The sequence below is a fragment of the Amblyraja radiata genome, chromosome 25 (genome assembly GCF_010909765.2).
Source record: "Amblyraja radiata isolate CabotCenter1 chromosome 25, sAmbRad1.1.pri, whole genome shotgun sequence".
NCBI lineage: Eukaryota > Metazoa > Chordata > Chondrichthyes > Rajiformes > Rajidae > Amblyraja > Amblyraja radiata.
In genome coordinates this window covers 25,439,883-25,456,394 of record NC_045980.1, presented here as the reverse complement: position 1 = coordinate 25,456,394, position 16,512 = coordinate 25,439,883, and the positions used below count along the sequence as shown (strand labels likewise).

The window sequence follows — 16,512 nt, the reverse complement described above, 5'->3', positions numbered from 1 at the left end:
ATCTGCTTGAAGCAGTGCCTCGTGCAGGTGCTTTCGATAGTGAAGGCTACCAATCTTAGCAGTCTCTTGAGTCCTGTGCATTGGAATTGTAGTACCAGGTCATGATGCAGCCAGTCAGGATACTTTCTACAGTGCACCTGTAACGTTTTGTTAGAGTATTTGATGACATGCCCGATCTCTGTGTACTTTAAGGAAGTAGAGCTTTGACGTGCCTTCTTCATGATTACATCCATGTGCTTGGCCCAAGACAGGTCTTCCAAGATATCAGCACCCAGAACTTTGAAGCTGCATTTTTGGATTGGTTGGAATGCATTTTTCACCAATTTCTTACAATAAAATAAATAGAAATAAAAACTAAAATAAAATTCGCCAATTTCTTACAATATAATAAATGGAAATCTAATTAAATATCCACTAATGATGGCGTTAATGAAATGTCCATTTACTACCTATTAAAATTTGCATTTTTTTTATTTTCCATTTGAGTTGTCCTTTTGATTTAATTTTAGCTTTCTGGCTCTGACAAAGGAGACACTGGCTATTGATGCAGGAATCTTGAGCAAAAAGCAAACTGCTGGAGAAACCTAGTAGGTCAGCCCGCATCTGTGGAGAGAAATGGACAGATTCCACTTTGTGTCTGGGCGCCTTTCTCAGACTGATCAGTCTGAAGAAGGGTCCTGCTCGGAATAAGTTAATCGAGTAGCTTGTTTCGCACATGCAAGACTGTTTAGCTATTTAAGGCCTAATAAAAGTAGCTCTGCAATTCAATACCTGAATAACCGTTATGAGTAGCCAATGCTCAAAAGCAGATATTTACAATTGTCTCTTCTGTTTTATCAGCTTTATTACATTTCGCTCATGTGCCTACCTGGACAAAAAGCACTCAATCTTCGGAAAGTAAGTGATACTGGATGTTATATTAAGTGTTAAATAATAACTGAAAGATTTCTTGTTTTAAACTACTCCTGTTGAAAATTTACAGAAGGTTGGTCAGAAGAAAGGACAAACTGTATGTGAATTGTTTCTTTGCCAATATGACTCTTCACAAATTATAATATTCCTTCTTGATTTCTGTTTGAGTACAAGGAATGCCTCAGTATTGCTCCCATGTGTCTTCTGTAACAATAGCTTCTCCACTTCCTTCTATCCCGTAGCCATTTTTTAACATCAATGTTCAACATGAATTATAGAATCAAGGAGAAGAAAGAAAATGAGTCACTGCTCCCCTTCCTACATTTGCATTCTGGCATTAGTTTGTTTAATAGATATAATTACCCAACAACATTAATATCATTCCTTAACCATAAACTGCCAGTGTCTCCCCAGTAGATTTGAAGGTATAATGACTATGAAACAAGATATTTGCTCTTAATCACTGTGTTGGACGATGTATTAAATGTAGGACTGGGTAATGGAGGTGTTTTGGCTCGAGGTGATCACAGTTCTATTATTCTTTCAAGCCCAGAGAATTGTTAAATCATGTGGATTTTAAATTGGGATTTTGAAGCCTTCTTTCCAAAGAGATACCGAGTATGGTGAGGATTGTCTCACCCAATTTGTTCTGAATACGCCATCTCAACGATTTATTGCTAGATGCCAATTACAAATAAAACAGATGCAGTTTTTAAATTCCTCAGTTCGTTTTGGTTGCTAATCCTTTGAGTTATATCAGGGCTGACCAAATATGTGGCTGTGGAGGCCCCTCATACCAAGGAATATGAAAACAACTGATTTAAAGTGCAGGAATATGAAAGTAAAGATTTCATATTCTTAGGGTTTGAAGAGATTTTATCGAATGTGAATCTACCTGGAAAGGAAGCAAATAAATGCATCTCCAACCTAATTGGTACTGAGTATTTTTTAAATGTTACAGTTGTGCATTGTGATTACATATTTAAGTATTTTGATATTTACATCTTTGTAGCGATACAGCTACATAGAAAACGTCCGGCATCCATAATGACGATAGGTTGGAAGATTGGGACTATCCCTTACATTATGGGAGGATCATTGAGTAGTATGATAACAGAGGGGAAGAAACTGTTCCTGAGTCTCTTGGATCATGATTTCAAGCTTTTGTATCTTATGCCTGACTGGAGAGAGAAGAGGGAATGACCGGGTGAAAAAGCTTGTTGATTTTTTCGGCTGCGTTCTCGGAGTAGCATGAAGTTAGATGAAGGCAATGGTGGGCAGACTGTATTGGACATGTGCAGCTCTCTGCAATTTCTAGTGCAGGAAGGAACTGCAGATGCTGGTTTAAACAGAGGATAGACACAAAATGTTGGAGTAACTCAGCAGGACAGGCAGCATCTCTGGAGAGAAGGATTGTCACTATGCTGAGGTACAGTGAAAAGATTTGTTTTGCAGGCCATTCAAACAGATCATATACTGTATAAATACAAAGACCAACCTCTCAAAGCACTTCATGGTGGTGGATGTCAGAAATATTGAACTGTTGTCATTAAGGCGCACTCTCTTGCTTTTCTTTGGCACCGGGATGATAGTGGCCTCCTGAATGCAGGTTAAAGGTGTCTGTGTACACCTCTGCCAGTTGGTCCATGCTGAGGTTCTGAGGACACAGATGCTGGAGACTTGATCTGAGCCAGTTGCTTTCTGCAGATTCACTCTCAGATAGGCCTGTCTTAGATCTGCTTTAGTGACTGTGGTACAACTGGGGCTAACAGCTCTCTGCAATTTCTAGTGCAGGAAGGAACTGCAGATGCTGGTTTAAACAGAGGATAGACACAAAATGTTGGAGTAAATGTTGGAGACCCGAATGCAGGGACTCACGACTGTGTCCCTGCATTCGACACCAACACCATCGTGAAGTTTGCAGACGACACAACAGTGATTGGGCTGATCACCAACGGTGATGAAACAAAATACAGAGCGGAGGTGCAGAACCTGGCGGACTGGTGCGCCAATAACAACTTGGCACTAAACACCTCCAAGACCAAGGAGCTGATCATTGACTTCAGGAGGTCCCATTCTGGAGAATACGACCCAATCTCCATTTATGGGGAAAGTGTGGAGAGAGTGTCCAGCTTTAAGTTTCTGGGCACTCACATTTCAGAAGACCTCACATGGTCCACAAACACCGCCGCGCTGGTCAAGAAGGCACAGCAACGACTGTTCTTCCTGAGGACATTAAAAAAGACTGGTCTGCCCCAACAGCTGCTGACAACGTTCTACCGCTGCACCACAGAGAGCATACTAACGTATGGCATCTCTGTGTGGTATCTCAGCTGCACGGAGGCGGAGAGGACAGCTCTTCAGCGCGTCGTCAACAGAGCGCAGAGGATCATCGGGACAGAGCTACCAGCCTTGGAGGGCATCTACCACACGCGGTGCCTCAGGAAGGCCCTCAGCATCCATAAGGACTCATCACACCCCTGCCACGGTCTGTTTCAACTTCTTCCCTCCGGCAGACGTTACAAGGCCTTCTACGCCCAAACCTCCAGACTCAGGAACAGTTTCATCCCAAGAGCTATAGCGGCTCTGAACCGGCCCTAATGAGTGCCCCCCACCCACCCCCTTTGGACAGTCTCCCTCAGATGGTCACGTCAATCAATTCAGCTTGCTTATTTATGTATTGTATTTATTTACCTTTCTTGGACATCAGTGGAGCTGCACACTAAATCTCGTTGCACTGACGTGCAATGACAATAAAAGATATATTATTATATTATTATTATTATTATTAACAGGGTGGATGACATCCTTCCACTGACCATCTGTTCAAAGCAAGCATTGAATGCATTGAGCTCACCAGGAAAAGTCACAATGCCAGCAATACTGAGTGACTTCACTTTGTGGCCCATTATAGCAGACAAACTTTGCCAGAGTTTACAGGTGTCCCTGTTACCTTGGGACTGCAGCTTGGACTGGAATTCCCTCAAGGCAAGCTTAATGGCTTTGCAAATGTTATCAATAGCTTTCATGCACTGCTCAAAATTGATTGTTTTTAATGCTGCAGACACATGACTTCGCTTGGCTGCGGACCTCGCCGATCACCCATGGTTTTTGGGATACACTTATATAGTCTTCTTTGGTACGCATTCCTCCACATACTGATGAAGTCTGTGACAGCAGTTTATTTAGGTTGGCTGCAGAGTCCTTGAATATGGACCTGTCCACCAACTCAAAGCTGTTGCGCAGGATCGCATCTGTTTCCTCAGACCAGCACTGTATGACTTTCTGTACCAGATCCTCCCTCTTCACTTTCTGCTTGTAAGCAGCGAGTAGCATCACAGCCAACTAGTCAGATTTTCCAAAGTGTGTTCAAGGATTGACAAGGATTCAGCTCTGATGGTTATATAGCAGTAGTCAAGGATATGGTTTAGTTTTAGTTTTAGAAACACAGCATGGAAAGAGGCCCTTCGAGTCCACGCTGACCATTGATCGCCCATTCACACTAGTTATCCCACAACACGCTACGGCAATAACCTACAAACCTGCGCGTCTTTCAGATGTGGGAGGAAACCAGAGCACCTGGAGGAAACCAATGCGGTCATGGGGAGAACGTGCAAACTCCACACAGACATTACCCAAGGTCAGGACACTGCCACTGTGAGGCAGCTGCTGTACGGCTGCGATACCGTGCTGCTGAGACACCGTGCCAATATGGTCTGGGCACTTTGAGGTGTAGACCATTTTGAACATATAGTGATCAATCTTGTTATTGGAGGAATCAAAGGTAATGAGAACGAACAAGAAAACGGTGCTGGAGGGAAGATCATCAATGATCTGACGAACGGTGAACAGGTTGGAAGGATCAGATAACCTAGTCCTGCTATTCCATTCATTCATGCACTAGGATCAGGTTGGACTTCGTTCAGGTAGCCAGGCACTTTACAAAAAACGCTGCTTTTCCCCTTTGTTGGATATAATTTACAAAGACTGAGAAAAATGTTTGAATGCATTTCATTCAATTGAGTAGCAGCTCGCAGGAATTGTAGTGTGATCCGTTTGAAATACTTTTTGGTTTGGGTTACCTGAAAGCATGTTAACAATGGCAGGATTGAGGCAGGCACTGATTTCGATGTTAAAAGAACCAGGAGGCGCATGAGAAGAAATTAAAATGCCCCATCAATTTATTGTGATTCTAAAAGCAATTCCTGAAATGGTGGTGAAAAAATTCTGCTTTCGTGATTGGGAGGGTTGTGTCCACAATGGTTACCTATATGGTGTAATTATGTACTGCAGGCATGAATTATTATACTTCAGTGTTTTTATACAAAAGTTTTTCTTTTAAACCATAGATTTAAAATGAAAACAGGAAGTTATATTTTGTACATTTAAGAGCAGGACACTTAGTTTAATGATAAGGACCACTTCTCTGGTGTAGTCGTGAAAGAAGCGTGTTTAACCATATTGGTATAGATTTCAAAATATTATCTTGCATTAGTCCATCTGACCTAATTGCTCTGTTGAATTGTTCTATTGTACATTTCCATCTCATTTCAGTTTATCTTTGTGTTTGGCCTCAGTGATTCCGTTGCATTTTTAAAACTTTGCGTAGCTGCCATAAGTATCTGCAGCCTCTCAGTGTGACATTTTCTGTGGAGCATGTTCCAGAATTGCACATTGGTGTCTCAAACTCAGAACCTAGACATTGCGATTTAAGCGGGGATTATTTTTAAAACTTGAAATGAATCTAGCAACTATTCTTATGATATTGCCTTTGAAACATTTGTGTACTTCCCTTTGATGACCCGAGCCATATGGCAGTTCTATCTTTCTGAAAGCAATGTGCCTTTCATCAACAGAACTCAATTGCAATTCAGTGAATAACATGTCTGCCAAAAAACCTGTTGAGCAAAAGATCTGGTCAGAAATACAAATTTAGTAATATTATTTCTAAAATACATTTCAATAAGAGGGAAGAAATAAAATATCCAACAAAACCTTTTTTCATTTTACAAACTTATAATTCCTTCGTTAATGAGTGAGTAATCAACAAATTCGGGTGTCAGTGACTATCTGGGAATCATCACCATCAATGTTCTGGCAGTTGACATTAACCAGTAATTCAACTGGACATAAATGGCAAAAGTAGTGGAGCTGATCAGAGGCTCGGTATACTTTGCTAAACAGCTGAGCTTGAAACTCCCCAAAGGCTCTTCGTCTCTTCCAAGATGAGCCAAATGAGCGATGGAATATTCTTCACACTCCTGGATGGAATACCTGTAACAGAATTCAAGAAATCTGACACGATGCAGGACAAAATGTTTAATCAGTTGTCCATCCACCATCTTAAGAATCTAGCATGGCCACTAATAACAGAGTACACTGCCACGGCTCCCAATCCTGTAACCACTTAGTAAGCCACGGGGAGCAGATTCAAGAATATTGGTCTTGCTTGATAGTTGCCACGTCTGAACTTAATAATTTTCATTTAACGAGTGTCATGGGAGTATTTCCAGCACGGAGACTGCAGTCACGCCCTCAACCTTTCAAAAGATCTTGGGAAAGAAAAGAAAATATGGCCTCGCTAGCAGCATTTATAGCCCCAGAATGAAAAATTGAGGTGAAGGCTAATGACATGATTTCTGGAAGATTGACAATATATTTATTTTTCTGCCAGCCTCAAGGAAATTTAGCCAAGCACAGATTCATAACTAGCACTTGACATAGATCCATTTCTATGTTGGCCCTCTGAAATATTTGTTATTAAAGATGTGTTCTTCAGTTTGAGCTTCTCTGGTGCTGGGGCCAGATTGGGTGTTTCTTTTTGTTATTTATTATGTTTATACTTAACAAATATCCAAAAAATACATCTTCCTTTTATGCTGTGGTTAAAGTAACAGCTACATTGATAATAGACACAGAAAGCTTGTGTTACTCAGCAGGTCAGGCAGCATCTCTGGAGAAAAAGGAGTTAGGTGACGTTTCGGGTTGAGACCCTTCTTCAGACTACATTAATATACAATACTATACAATATTTATTGTCATTTGAGCCTCAGTGAGGCTCAAACGAAATTCCGTTTCGTTTATATAGGTAATATTGTGGTCAGAGCCAGGTTCCATAGTGTGGTCTGTGTGTGCGTTCAGTGCCTGGATCATGGGTAACAGTTCTGCTGTTTACTGATTCTGTGGTGACCACTAGCTACCAGCTGCTGTGGAAGATGAATCAATCCTAAATCCAGCTGATCTCCTTCTGTTAGGATGCAGTAAATTTTAAACAAACCCTGTGTGTTCGATAAGCTGAAGCTCAGAAGCTGAAGTGCACATAGTTGTTGTTTTATCCATGTTATTGTTTGACCCTGAATGTCATTGCAGTCTATGAGTCATGGCTGGTAGCTTCCCCTCTACCATAGCTGAGACCAGTGCTTCCCCACCTCAAAAATAAATCCTTAAATAGAATCCCAAATTTCCTGCAATTTGATGGTATTTCCCGAAATTTTCAAAAATGATTCCTGCGTGCTATTTGTTGTTTTTTTTGGCGGGCACACGTTAACAACACATAGAAGAACAAGGCAAAACAGATCTATGTAACTACACTGTATCTGCCTGCCTCTGTTACTCACGTACCTTGTTATGGAAGGCAGGTTTCGTTGCCTCCAACAGCTTTTGTTGTCTTCGTTTTTTCATCCTGCTCTCGTGTGTCTCAGTCTCTGCTCTCTCTCTCTCCCTCCCACTCTCTCCCTCCCACTCTCCCTCCCTCCCTCCCACCCTCCCTCCCTCCCTCCCTCACTCCCTCCATCCCTCCCTCACTCCCTCCCTCTCTCCCCCCCTCCCTCTCTCTCTCTCTCCCTCTCCCTCTCTCTCTCTCTCTCTCTCTCTCTCTCTCTCTCTCTCTCTCTCTCTCTCTCTCTCTCCCTCCCTCTCTCTCTCTCTCTCTCCCTCCCACTCTCCCTCCCTCTCTCTCTCCCTCTTTCCCTCTCTCCCTCCCTCCCTTCCTCTCTCCCTCCCTTCCTCTCTCCCTCCCTTCCTCTCTCCCTCCCTCTCCCTCCCTCTCTCTCTCTCCCCCTCGCTCCCCCTCTCTCTCTCCCTCCCTCTCTCCCTCCCTCCCTCCCTCTCTCCCTCCCTATCTTCCTCCCTCCCTATCTCCTCCCTCCCTATCTCCTCCCTCCACTCTCCCTCCATCTCTCCCTCCCTCTTTCCCTCCCTCTTTCCCTCCCTCCCTCCCTCCCTCCCTCTCTCTCCCACTCTCCCTCCCTCTTTCCCTCCCTCTTTCCCTCTCTCCCTCCCTCCCTTCCTCTCCCTCCCTTCCTCTCTCCCTCCCTTCCTCTCTCCCTCCCTCCCTCTCTCCCTCCCTCTCTCCATCCCTCTCTCCATCCCTCGCCAAACCGGCAGTGCTGTGTGTATTACCTTTACACCCCTTCGCGGGCCGGATGCGGAGATTTCCCGAAATTATTCAATTTCCCTAAAATTACCCAAAGACAACAAGAATTTCCCGAATTTCGGGTAATTTCCTTCAAAGTGGAAACACTGGCTGAGACCCTTCATCCAAACTGGGGTCCTCACTTTACTGAAACATTATTGGACTGGGTAGGTAAATGCAGTAGCTACAAAAAAAGATCAGCCTTTGAGTGTCCTACATTCGGGGAAAATCTAGCAGTTCAGATGGAGGGTGTTGATCCAAAATATCAACAGTCCTTTTCCCTCCATAGATGCTCCCTGATCCCCTAAGATCCTTCAGTAGTTGTTCTAATTTTTGCAAAAAGAAACCGTTGCCTTTGACAAACGTTCAAGAATTGGAGGAAAAGAGATAGATTTAAGGTGACTGGCAAAAGAACCAGAGGTGATGTGATTAATAACTTGTTTTTCCATCGAGTAGTTAGCAACTGAAGTGTGTTACCAGACTGGGCAGCGGAGACAGAATTCAAAAGGGAATAGTATTGGAAAGAACAAAATATTGCTAGTCTACGGTGACCTGCTGCACTGTTATTGTGGAAAGTCGGCTTAGATTTGAAAAGCTGGAAGGTATCCTCCTGAGTTGTTACCAGTCCAATAATGATTTCAATGTTTGCCGCTCCAGCAACTTTCAAGCAGCTCGATGCTATCCAGGGCACAGCAGTCTGTTTATTTTGGCACCTTCTCACATCATCCTATATATTAACTCCCTTCACCTTTGGCACACCGTGGTCACAGTCTGTACAATTTACAATGTGTAGCTAAGAAACTCACTTAAACTTCTTTCTTGGCAACTCACAAACTCACAACTACCAGCTAGAAAGTTATGAAGAGCAGGCAAATATAGTCACCACCAAGTTCTATGTCTATATTGGGGACGATCAGCCATGATCACAATGAATGGCGGTGTTGGCTCGAAGGGCCGAATGGCCTCCTCCTGCACCTATTTTTCTATGTCTTTTCTATATCTAAATTCCCTCAAGACATGTCATTCTTACAAAATATATTGATATTCCTTAATCTCTATTGATTTAAATCCCTCTCTAAAGATACTGAGTATCTTTTCCACAAAGAGCACAACAGTTTAAAGGGCCTGTCCCACTGTGGCGACCTAATCTGCGAGTTTAGAAGAGTTTGCCCTCGACTCAACCTCGCAGCATGGTCGACACGAGGTCCTAGGAGGTCCTATGAGGTCACTGGAACTCTCCTTCATGCTCGAGGGAAGTTCCCAAATACTCTCGGCCTCAGGTACGTCGCGGAAAATGTTTCAGCATATTGAAAAAATTTCCGCGAGTAAAATTTGGTCGGCATGGGACTTTTTAACTAGTAGCGGAGTGAGGTCGCTATGTAGTTACAGGCAGTCGAGGGCAGCCGTAGGCAATCTCCTTCGCTGACCAGACATTGTGATTGGCTCATTGGAGTTTCATAGGAAAACCTACCAGTAGGTAATATGCCGACTAAACTTTATTATACTTCTAAAAAGTGTCTCCACTCCTTCTCCCCCCTCTCTCCCCCTTCTCTCCCCCTTCTCTCTCCTTCTCCCCTCTTCTCTCCCCCCCCCCCCCCGCGCTCTCTAAAGGGCGTACCATAAACTGTGGCAGCTGTTAACCTTCTTCTTCATCGCGCAGACAGCGCTACTCCGCTTTCCCTGGCCCCCACCTTCGCGATGTGTTTGTGTGTGTGTGTGCGTGCGCGCAGTCGGTCAGTAGATGCAGATCGCGGTTTGGTCGATGCAGCTCGCGGTTTCAACGCGGCCGGTCGATCCAGCTCGAGGAGAGTGCCCTCGAGCTTGAAGGTCGAAGACGGTCTTCTAGACTCGCGGATTAGGTCGCCCAAGTAGGACAGGCCCTTAAGGCAGCAAACTCCACGTAGGCAGTTGTGAATGATGCAAGTGACATGAAGATGGCATAACGTCATTTGCCCTGTATTAGTCAGAACTTATCCCTATACGTAAACAGCCATAATTGGAATGTAGATGATAAGATGTACTAGTGAGAATAATAAAATACATACTTGAAAAAAGCGAAATTACTGAAGCACAAAGACAAAATTCCTGTTGCATTGAGCAACTTGTCGCAGATTTTAGGCCACTGTGTTCTGAAAAATTGATTGCTCATTGATAACTCCAGCATAATTTACTAAAGTGTGTCCATGTTCTACCCAAGTTACTATTTAGTCCTCCCAATGTGCCTGATGCACCCAGTTACATCATCTATCAAAGCAAATTAAACTTGCTTGCCAATGTTGCCAGAGAGTAATGGTGGATGGTTGTTTGTCAGGTTGGAGGCCAGTGACGAGTGGGGTGCCACAGGGATCTGTGTTGGGTCCACTGTTGTTTGTCATGTACATCAATGATCTGGACGATGGTGTGGTAAATTGGATTAGTAAGTATGCAGATGATACTAAGATAGGTGGGGTTGTGGGTAATGAAGTAGAGTTTCAAAGTCTACAGAGAGATTTATGCCAGTTGGAAGAGTGGGCTGAAAGATGGCAGATGGAGTTTAATGCTGATAAGTGTGAGGTGCTACATCTTGGCAGGACAAATCAAAATAGGACGTACATGGTAAATGGTAGGGAATTGAAGAATGTAGGTGAACAGAGGGATCTGGGAATAACTGTGCACAGTTCCCTGAAAGTGGAATCTCATGTAGAAAGGGTGGTAAAGAAAGCTTTTGGTGTGCTGGCCTTTATAAATCAGAGCATTGAGTATAGAAGTTGGGATGTAATGTTAAAATTGTACAAGGCATTGGTGAGGCCAATTCTGGAGTATGGTGTACAATTTTGGTCGCCTAGTTATAGGAAGGATGTCAACAAAATAGAGAGAGTACAGAGGAGATTTACTAGAATGTTGCCTGGGTTTCAGCAACTAAGTTACAGAGAAAGGTTGAACAAGTTAGGGCTTTATTCTTTGGAGCGCAGAAGGTTAAGGGGGGACTTGATAGAGGTTTTTAAAATGATGAGAGGGATAGACAGAGTTGACGTGGAAAAGCTTTTCCCACTGAGAGAAGGGAAGATTCAAACAAGGGGACATGACTTGAGAATTAAGGGACTGAAGTTTAGGGGTAACATGAGGGGGAACTTCTTTACTCAGAGAGTGGTAGCTGTGTGGAATGAGCTTCCAGTGAAGGTGGTGGAGGCAGGTTCGTTTTTATCATTTAAAAATTAATTGGATAGTTATATGGATGGGAAAGGAATGGAGGGTTATGATCTGAGCGCAGGTATATGGGACTAGGGGAGATTATGTGTTCGGCACGGACTAGAAGGGTCGAGATGGCCTGTTTCCATGCTGTAATTGTTATATGTTATATTATATGGTAATGTACAATTCTGATTTCAAAGAAACCCAAGCAATTAAAGAAAAATGAGCTATTATTCAATTTAGGACTCAGCCATTGCCATGCCTTTGAAGTTAAAAGAATAATAAAAATAGGAAATGCTGGAAAGAGGGGAGAAAAGATTATTAGTCTGCTGGAGGGTGGTGAGTGGTATCTGGAGTAATACTGGGGATAAGCTATAAATAGGGCCATCTGGTCAAAGCAGTTAGAGAGCGGGAACATAGACAAAATGATATGGAAGACAGAAAACAGCGAGGAGGAGGATAAAACCATCAAGCTGACACGATATTATAGATGGATGAAGCTATTCCAGTGACAAATTCAGAAGCGTAAGATGCTCAAACTGATGGTGTATTTCCCCAGTTTCACACTCCCATACCCATTCAATGAGGAACTACGTAGGTTTTGAGCACGTGGAAAAATAACTGCAAAGAGCTAATGTTAGTTTTGGGACTTTCATGAACACACAAGGAACTGTAAATGCTCAAATCTTGAGCAAAACAAAGTGTTGGAGGAATTCAGCATTCCTCCAGTGCTTTGTGTTGCTCAAGATTCCAGCATTTGCAGTTCCTTGTAGCTTATTCCATTCACAGATGCTGCCCAGCCTGCTCATTTAAACCAGTACTTGGTGATTTGCAACTTTTACGTTTGGAAATCCCAACATTACTGACAGTAATGATGGGGAAATGCAATCAGTGGGGGCCGCCCTGGACACTAGCATTTCATTGGACTATTTAAGTTAATATAATCCTGTGATCTGTATCAGTAAGTGATGGTTGAAGTTTAGCAGAAGTTTATAATTACCCTATTGGAAATAAGCTGAAGAGTGGGGCGGAATCATGCTAGAGATGTTCTGACAGGCCATTTCTTATTGCAATGAGTTAATGGGATTATTTTATGTTTGGGCCTCCTGCTGTTTCTCATTTGCACTTTTTATCAGATGTCGTACACTGATTTGAAGATGTTAGGTGTTCAGCCAGTATTTAACCATCAATCAACATTATCAAAATCAATTACGCGGTCATTTATTTCACCATTGTTTCTGGCATCTTACTGTGTTGTAATTCCCTGCTGCATTTTGTACATGACAACAGTGACCACACTTCACAAGTATTTAATCATCTGTTACTTCAAACCCCCTCCTTAGATTGCAAAAGGTTCTGGATAAATGCTTACATATCCTTTCTTACTTTAATTAATTGCTCGCATTCAAGAGCTTCGCACAAAGTGGTCAGACTTGTAAATGAAATCAGCCTAAAGGGAACAATCAGATCTGGAGAGACTGCCAGAACAAGTTAGAATCTTATGATGGATGGGTCAGTTATAGTGGTAGTGACTGAACACAAGTTGAAAAGCAACCAAACGTATGATCTTCTGAATTAACGCATTTCAGAGGAGATTCACTGGGTTGATTCGTGAGATGAAGGTTAGATTTATCAAGAAAGCTTACGTGGAATCGGGTTAGGAAACATTCAAGTTTAGGAAAACGAGAGGTGTTCATCAGAAGCAGATAAGATTCTGAATGGGCTTGATAGGGTAAGTGCTGAGGGCATGTTTTCTCCATGATGTGATCTAGAAATAAGGGCACTGTTATAGAATGGTTTGGCCATTTAAGACAGAGATGCGGAGGAATCTCTCCTCTCTAAGCCATGAATCATTGGCATTATCCAGCCCAAACATATGGGGAAGCTGGATGACTGAATACGTTCAAGGCTTAGAGATGTGCATTTTTCATTGATAAAACTACTGAGGTCGAGATCAGATCTGCCATGATTTTCTTGAAAGATGGAGCACATTTGAGGAGTCATCGGGCCTTTTTCTTGCTCCCATTTCTTATGTTATGGTGAAAAATAAGGTTGAGAAAAATTTGAGGTGAATGTCACTTGCTTAATCACTGCCAAACAACAAATCAACGAATCGACTAAAAAGCTCAAAGCTGTACCAACACTCTAGGTTCTGGCATTGGCTGTTCCTTCTGTACTGTGACCAACCAACTGTGACCAAGAGTGGGTTTTGAGGGGACAATTTGATTCAGTGAAAAAATATGAAAAGTGAAGAAAGAGTGCAAAGATGTGCAGCTTCTGAAGGAGGATTAAATAGGTTAGAAAATATAAACGCATTGAACTATTTATGCAAAATAAAAGGCAAATATAGTGATTATGTCAGAAAATTGTTTGCATAAATTGCCTTAAGGCACTAGAAAGCGATTGGCCTTCATTTGCATATTTACTTTATGGAAGAACTCTACAAGGTGACAGCCTATTATGCAAACGGTGTTTCATTTACATTCCTTGCCTGGTATATTGGTGTTGTGATCCTTATCATTTTTCACCAGAGGTATCTATAAATATTAAACAAAAGACTAAGTGCTGGAGTAACTCGGTGGGTCTGGCAGTATTTGTGGAGGCAATGGATAGGTAATGTTTTGGGTCAGGACAGCTCTTCAGTCATCTGCAGTCTGAGGAAGGGTCCTGATCTGAAACGCTGTCTATTCATTCCCTCCACAAATATTTGCTGAGTTGCTCCTGCATATTGGGTTATGCGCAAGATTCCATCGTCTGCAGTTCTTTGTGTCGCTAAGTATTAAACCATTGATTAGTATCTTAGATTCTCAACATAGTACTGCACTGGATTCAGGCAAGTATAATGGAGTTACTCCTCGCTTCCATAATCCACTGGCAATAGTACACATTGGTCATGAGTAATTCTTTAGTCATGAGTTATTTTATTGTAAAACAATTAATTTGAACAGCAAAATGAAGTTAGTCTGTTAAGAGTTTGCTCATGTACCTATAAGTTACCCGAGGTTATGTCCACCATTTTTTCTGTTCGCTGTTTGGGGATGTAGCAAACAGCAATCACTAATTGAAAGTTTGTACGATTGCTGAGGTTCAGAAGAATGTGTACTATTTTTGTTGTAAAATTTAACATTTACTGTTGCCAATGTGAGACTTTACTTAGAAGTTAATTCTTCTTTGCGTCTGTCTGCATAATTCAATCAGTTAAGTTTTCCGCAAATTAGAAGCCTGGGGTTTCTGGGTGAAAGGTTATCCTTTTCAATGGATGTCATTGAATGTATATTCAGATTCAAAAACATGAAAAATAAGACCGGGAGTAAACTATTTGGCCATTTCATCCACCACCACCGTTTAATACCATAATGTCTAATCATTAAACTAATGCCATATTCTCATTCCCTCCCCATACCCCTTGATTCCTTTTATGTCAAGAATGTTATCCATTTCCTCCTTAAATACATTTGATGACTTGGCTCTGTGTCAGAAGTCCAGCACCTAATGAAAGGAGAGATTTCTCTTTAACTCAGCTCCAAATCTCTTGGCCTGTAATCTGAGTCCAGTGACTGTGACTCCTCATTCTAGACACCTAGCCAAGAGAAACATCCTCCCTACATTAATCTGTGTAACCATGTCAGAATTTTGTACGTTTCAGTTAGATCCTCGGTAATTCTTCTGAACTCCAGTGAATACAAACCCAGTTGACCTAATCTTTCTCTCCTCACAGCAATGCCTCACCACAGTTTGGTGAACCGCAGTGTATTTTCTCAATTAGTATGGCTTTTCTTGGGTAAGGAGACCAAGATTGCACACAGTGCTCCTGGCATGGCCTCACAAACGTCCTGCATAATTGTAGCAAGACATTCTTACTCCTGTGCGAATTTTCCCTTGAAATACTTTCTTAAGTCTATCTTTTAAAGAGATGTCCTGACCCGAAACATCATCTATCCATATTCTCCAGGGATGCTGAATTACTCCAGCACTTTGCGTCTTTTCATTTGTAATCCAGAATTTGCAGTTCCTTGTTTCTACTATTTGCTTTAACATTGTACTTGCAACATAAAAAAGTGCTGGAGAATCTCAAAGTGTCAGGCAATAAACTGTGGAGAAAATGAACCGGCAATGTTTTGGGTTGGGACACTTCTTCAGACTGATTGTAGTAGGGGGGAGAAAACTGGAAAAAAAAAGGTGGGAGCAGGGCAAAGCCTCACCAGTGATAAGTGGATACAGGTGAGGGAAGGTTGGATTAACAGATGGGTTGAGTCAGTGACAAAGGAGACAGAAGTGTGTCAGATAAGGAGCGAAGAGGAGTGAAATGTAAAACCAGAGGTAAGGATATAGTTGGAAGGCGACCGGGACAGGGTTGAGAGGTGGTATAAAAGGGAAATAAGAAACTTAAGGGGTGGAAGATGAATGTACAAGGAATGACTGGGTGTGTGGGACATAGTAGGAGTAACAGGTGCGCACCGAATGGTGAGGGGCAGGGGTGGTATATTACTTAAGATTAGGTTGTAATACATACCTTGCGTTGTATGCTACCTCAGTGGAATATGTGATGCTATTACTCCAATTTGCTTGTAGCCTCACTCCGACAATAGAGGAGGACAAGAGGTTGGGAAATGTGAACGGAAGTTAAAATGGTTAGTAACTGGGAGATCCAGCAGGCCTTGGTGCACAGAATGCAACTGTTCAAAAAAAATAATCACCTAGCCTGTGCTTGGTCTCGCTGAAAGGAGACCATGTTGGAAGTGCCGATTGAAGTAGACAAAATTTGAAGAGGTGTAAGTCAACCTCTGTCTCATGCGGAAGTGCTGCTATGTTCCCTGGGTATAAGTGAGAGCGGAGGTGCAGGGACAGGTGTTACGTCTCCTGCAGTTTCAGTGAAAAGCACCTGGGGAGGGGGCAGGTTGGGTGGGAAGGGATGAGTGAATCAGGAGTTGCTGAGGGAGTGGTCTCTGCAGAAAGCAGAAAAGGGGTGGGGAGGACAAAATGGTGTGCGGATCATAATGGAGATGGCAGAAATA

At 42.5% G+C, this 16,512-nt stretch overlaps 1 protein-coding gene across 1 annotated transcript in view; it reads left to right on the top strand.

Annotated features, from left to right (window-relative positions):
* ppil2 (peptidylprolyl isomerase like 2) overlaps positions 1–16,512 on the top strand; it is a 183,257-nt gene that overhangs the window by 126,881 nt on the left and 39,864 nt on the right. Inside the window, exon 16 of the mRNA XM_033043526.1 lies at positions 841–897. Within this exon, the coding sequence (XP_032899417.1) occupies positions 841–897 (57 nt within the window). The remainder of the gene's footprint in view (positions 1–840; positions 898–16,512) is intronic.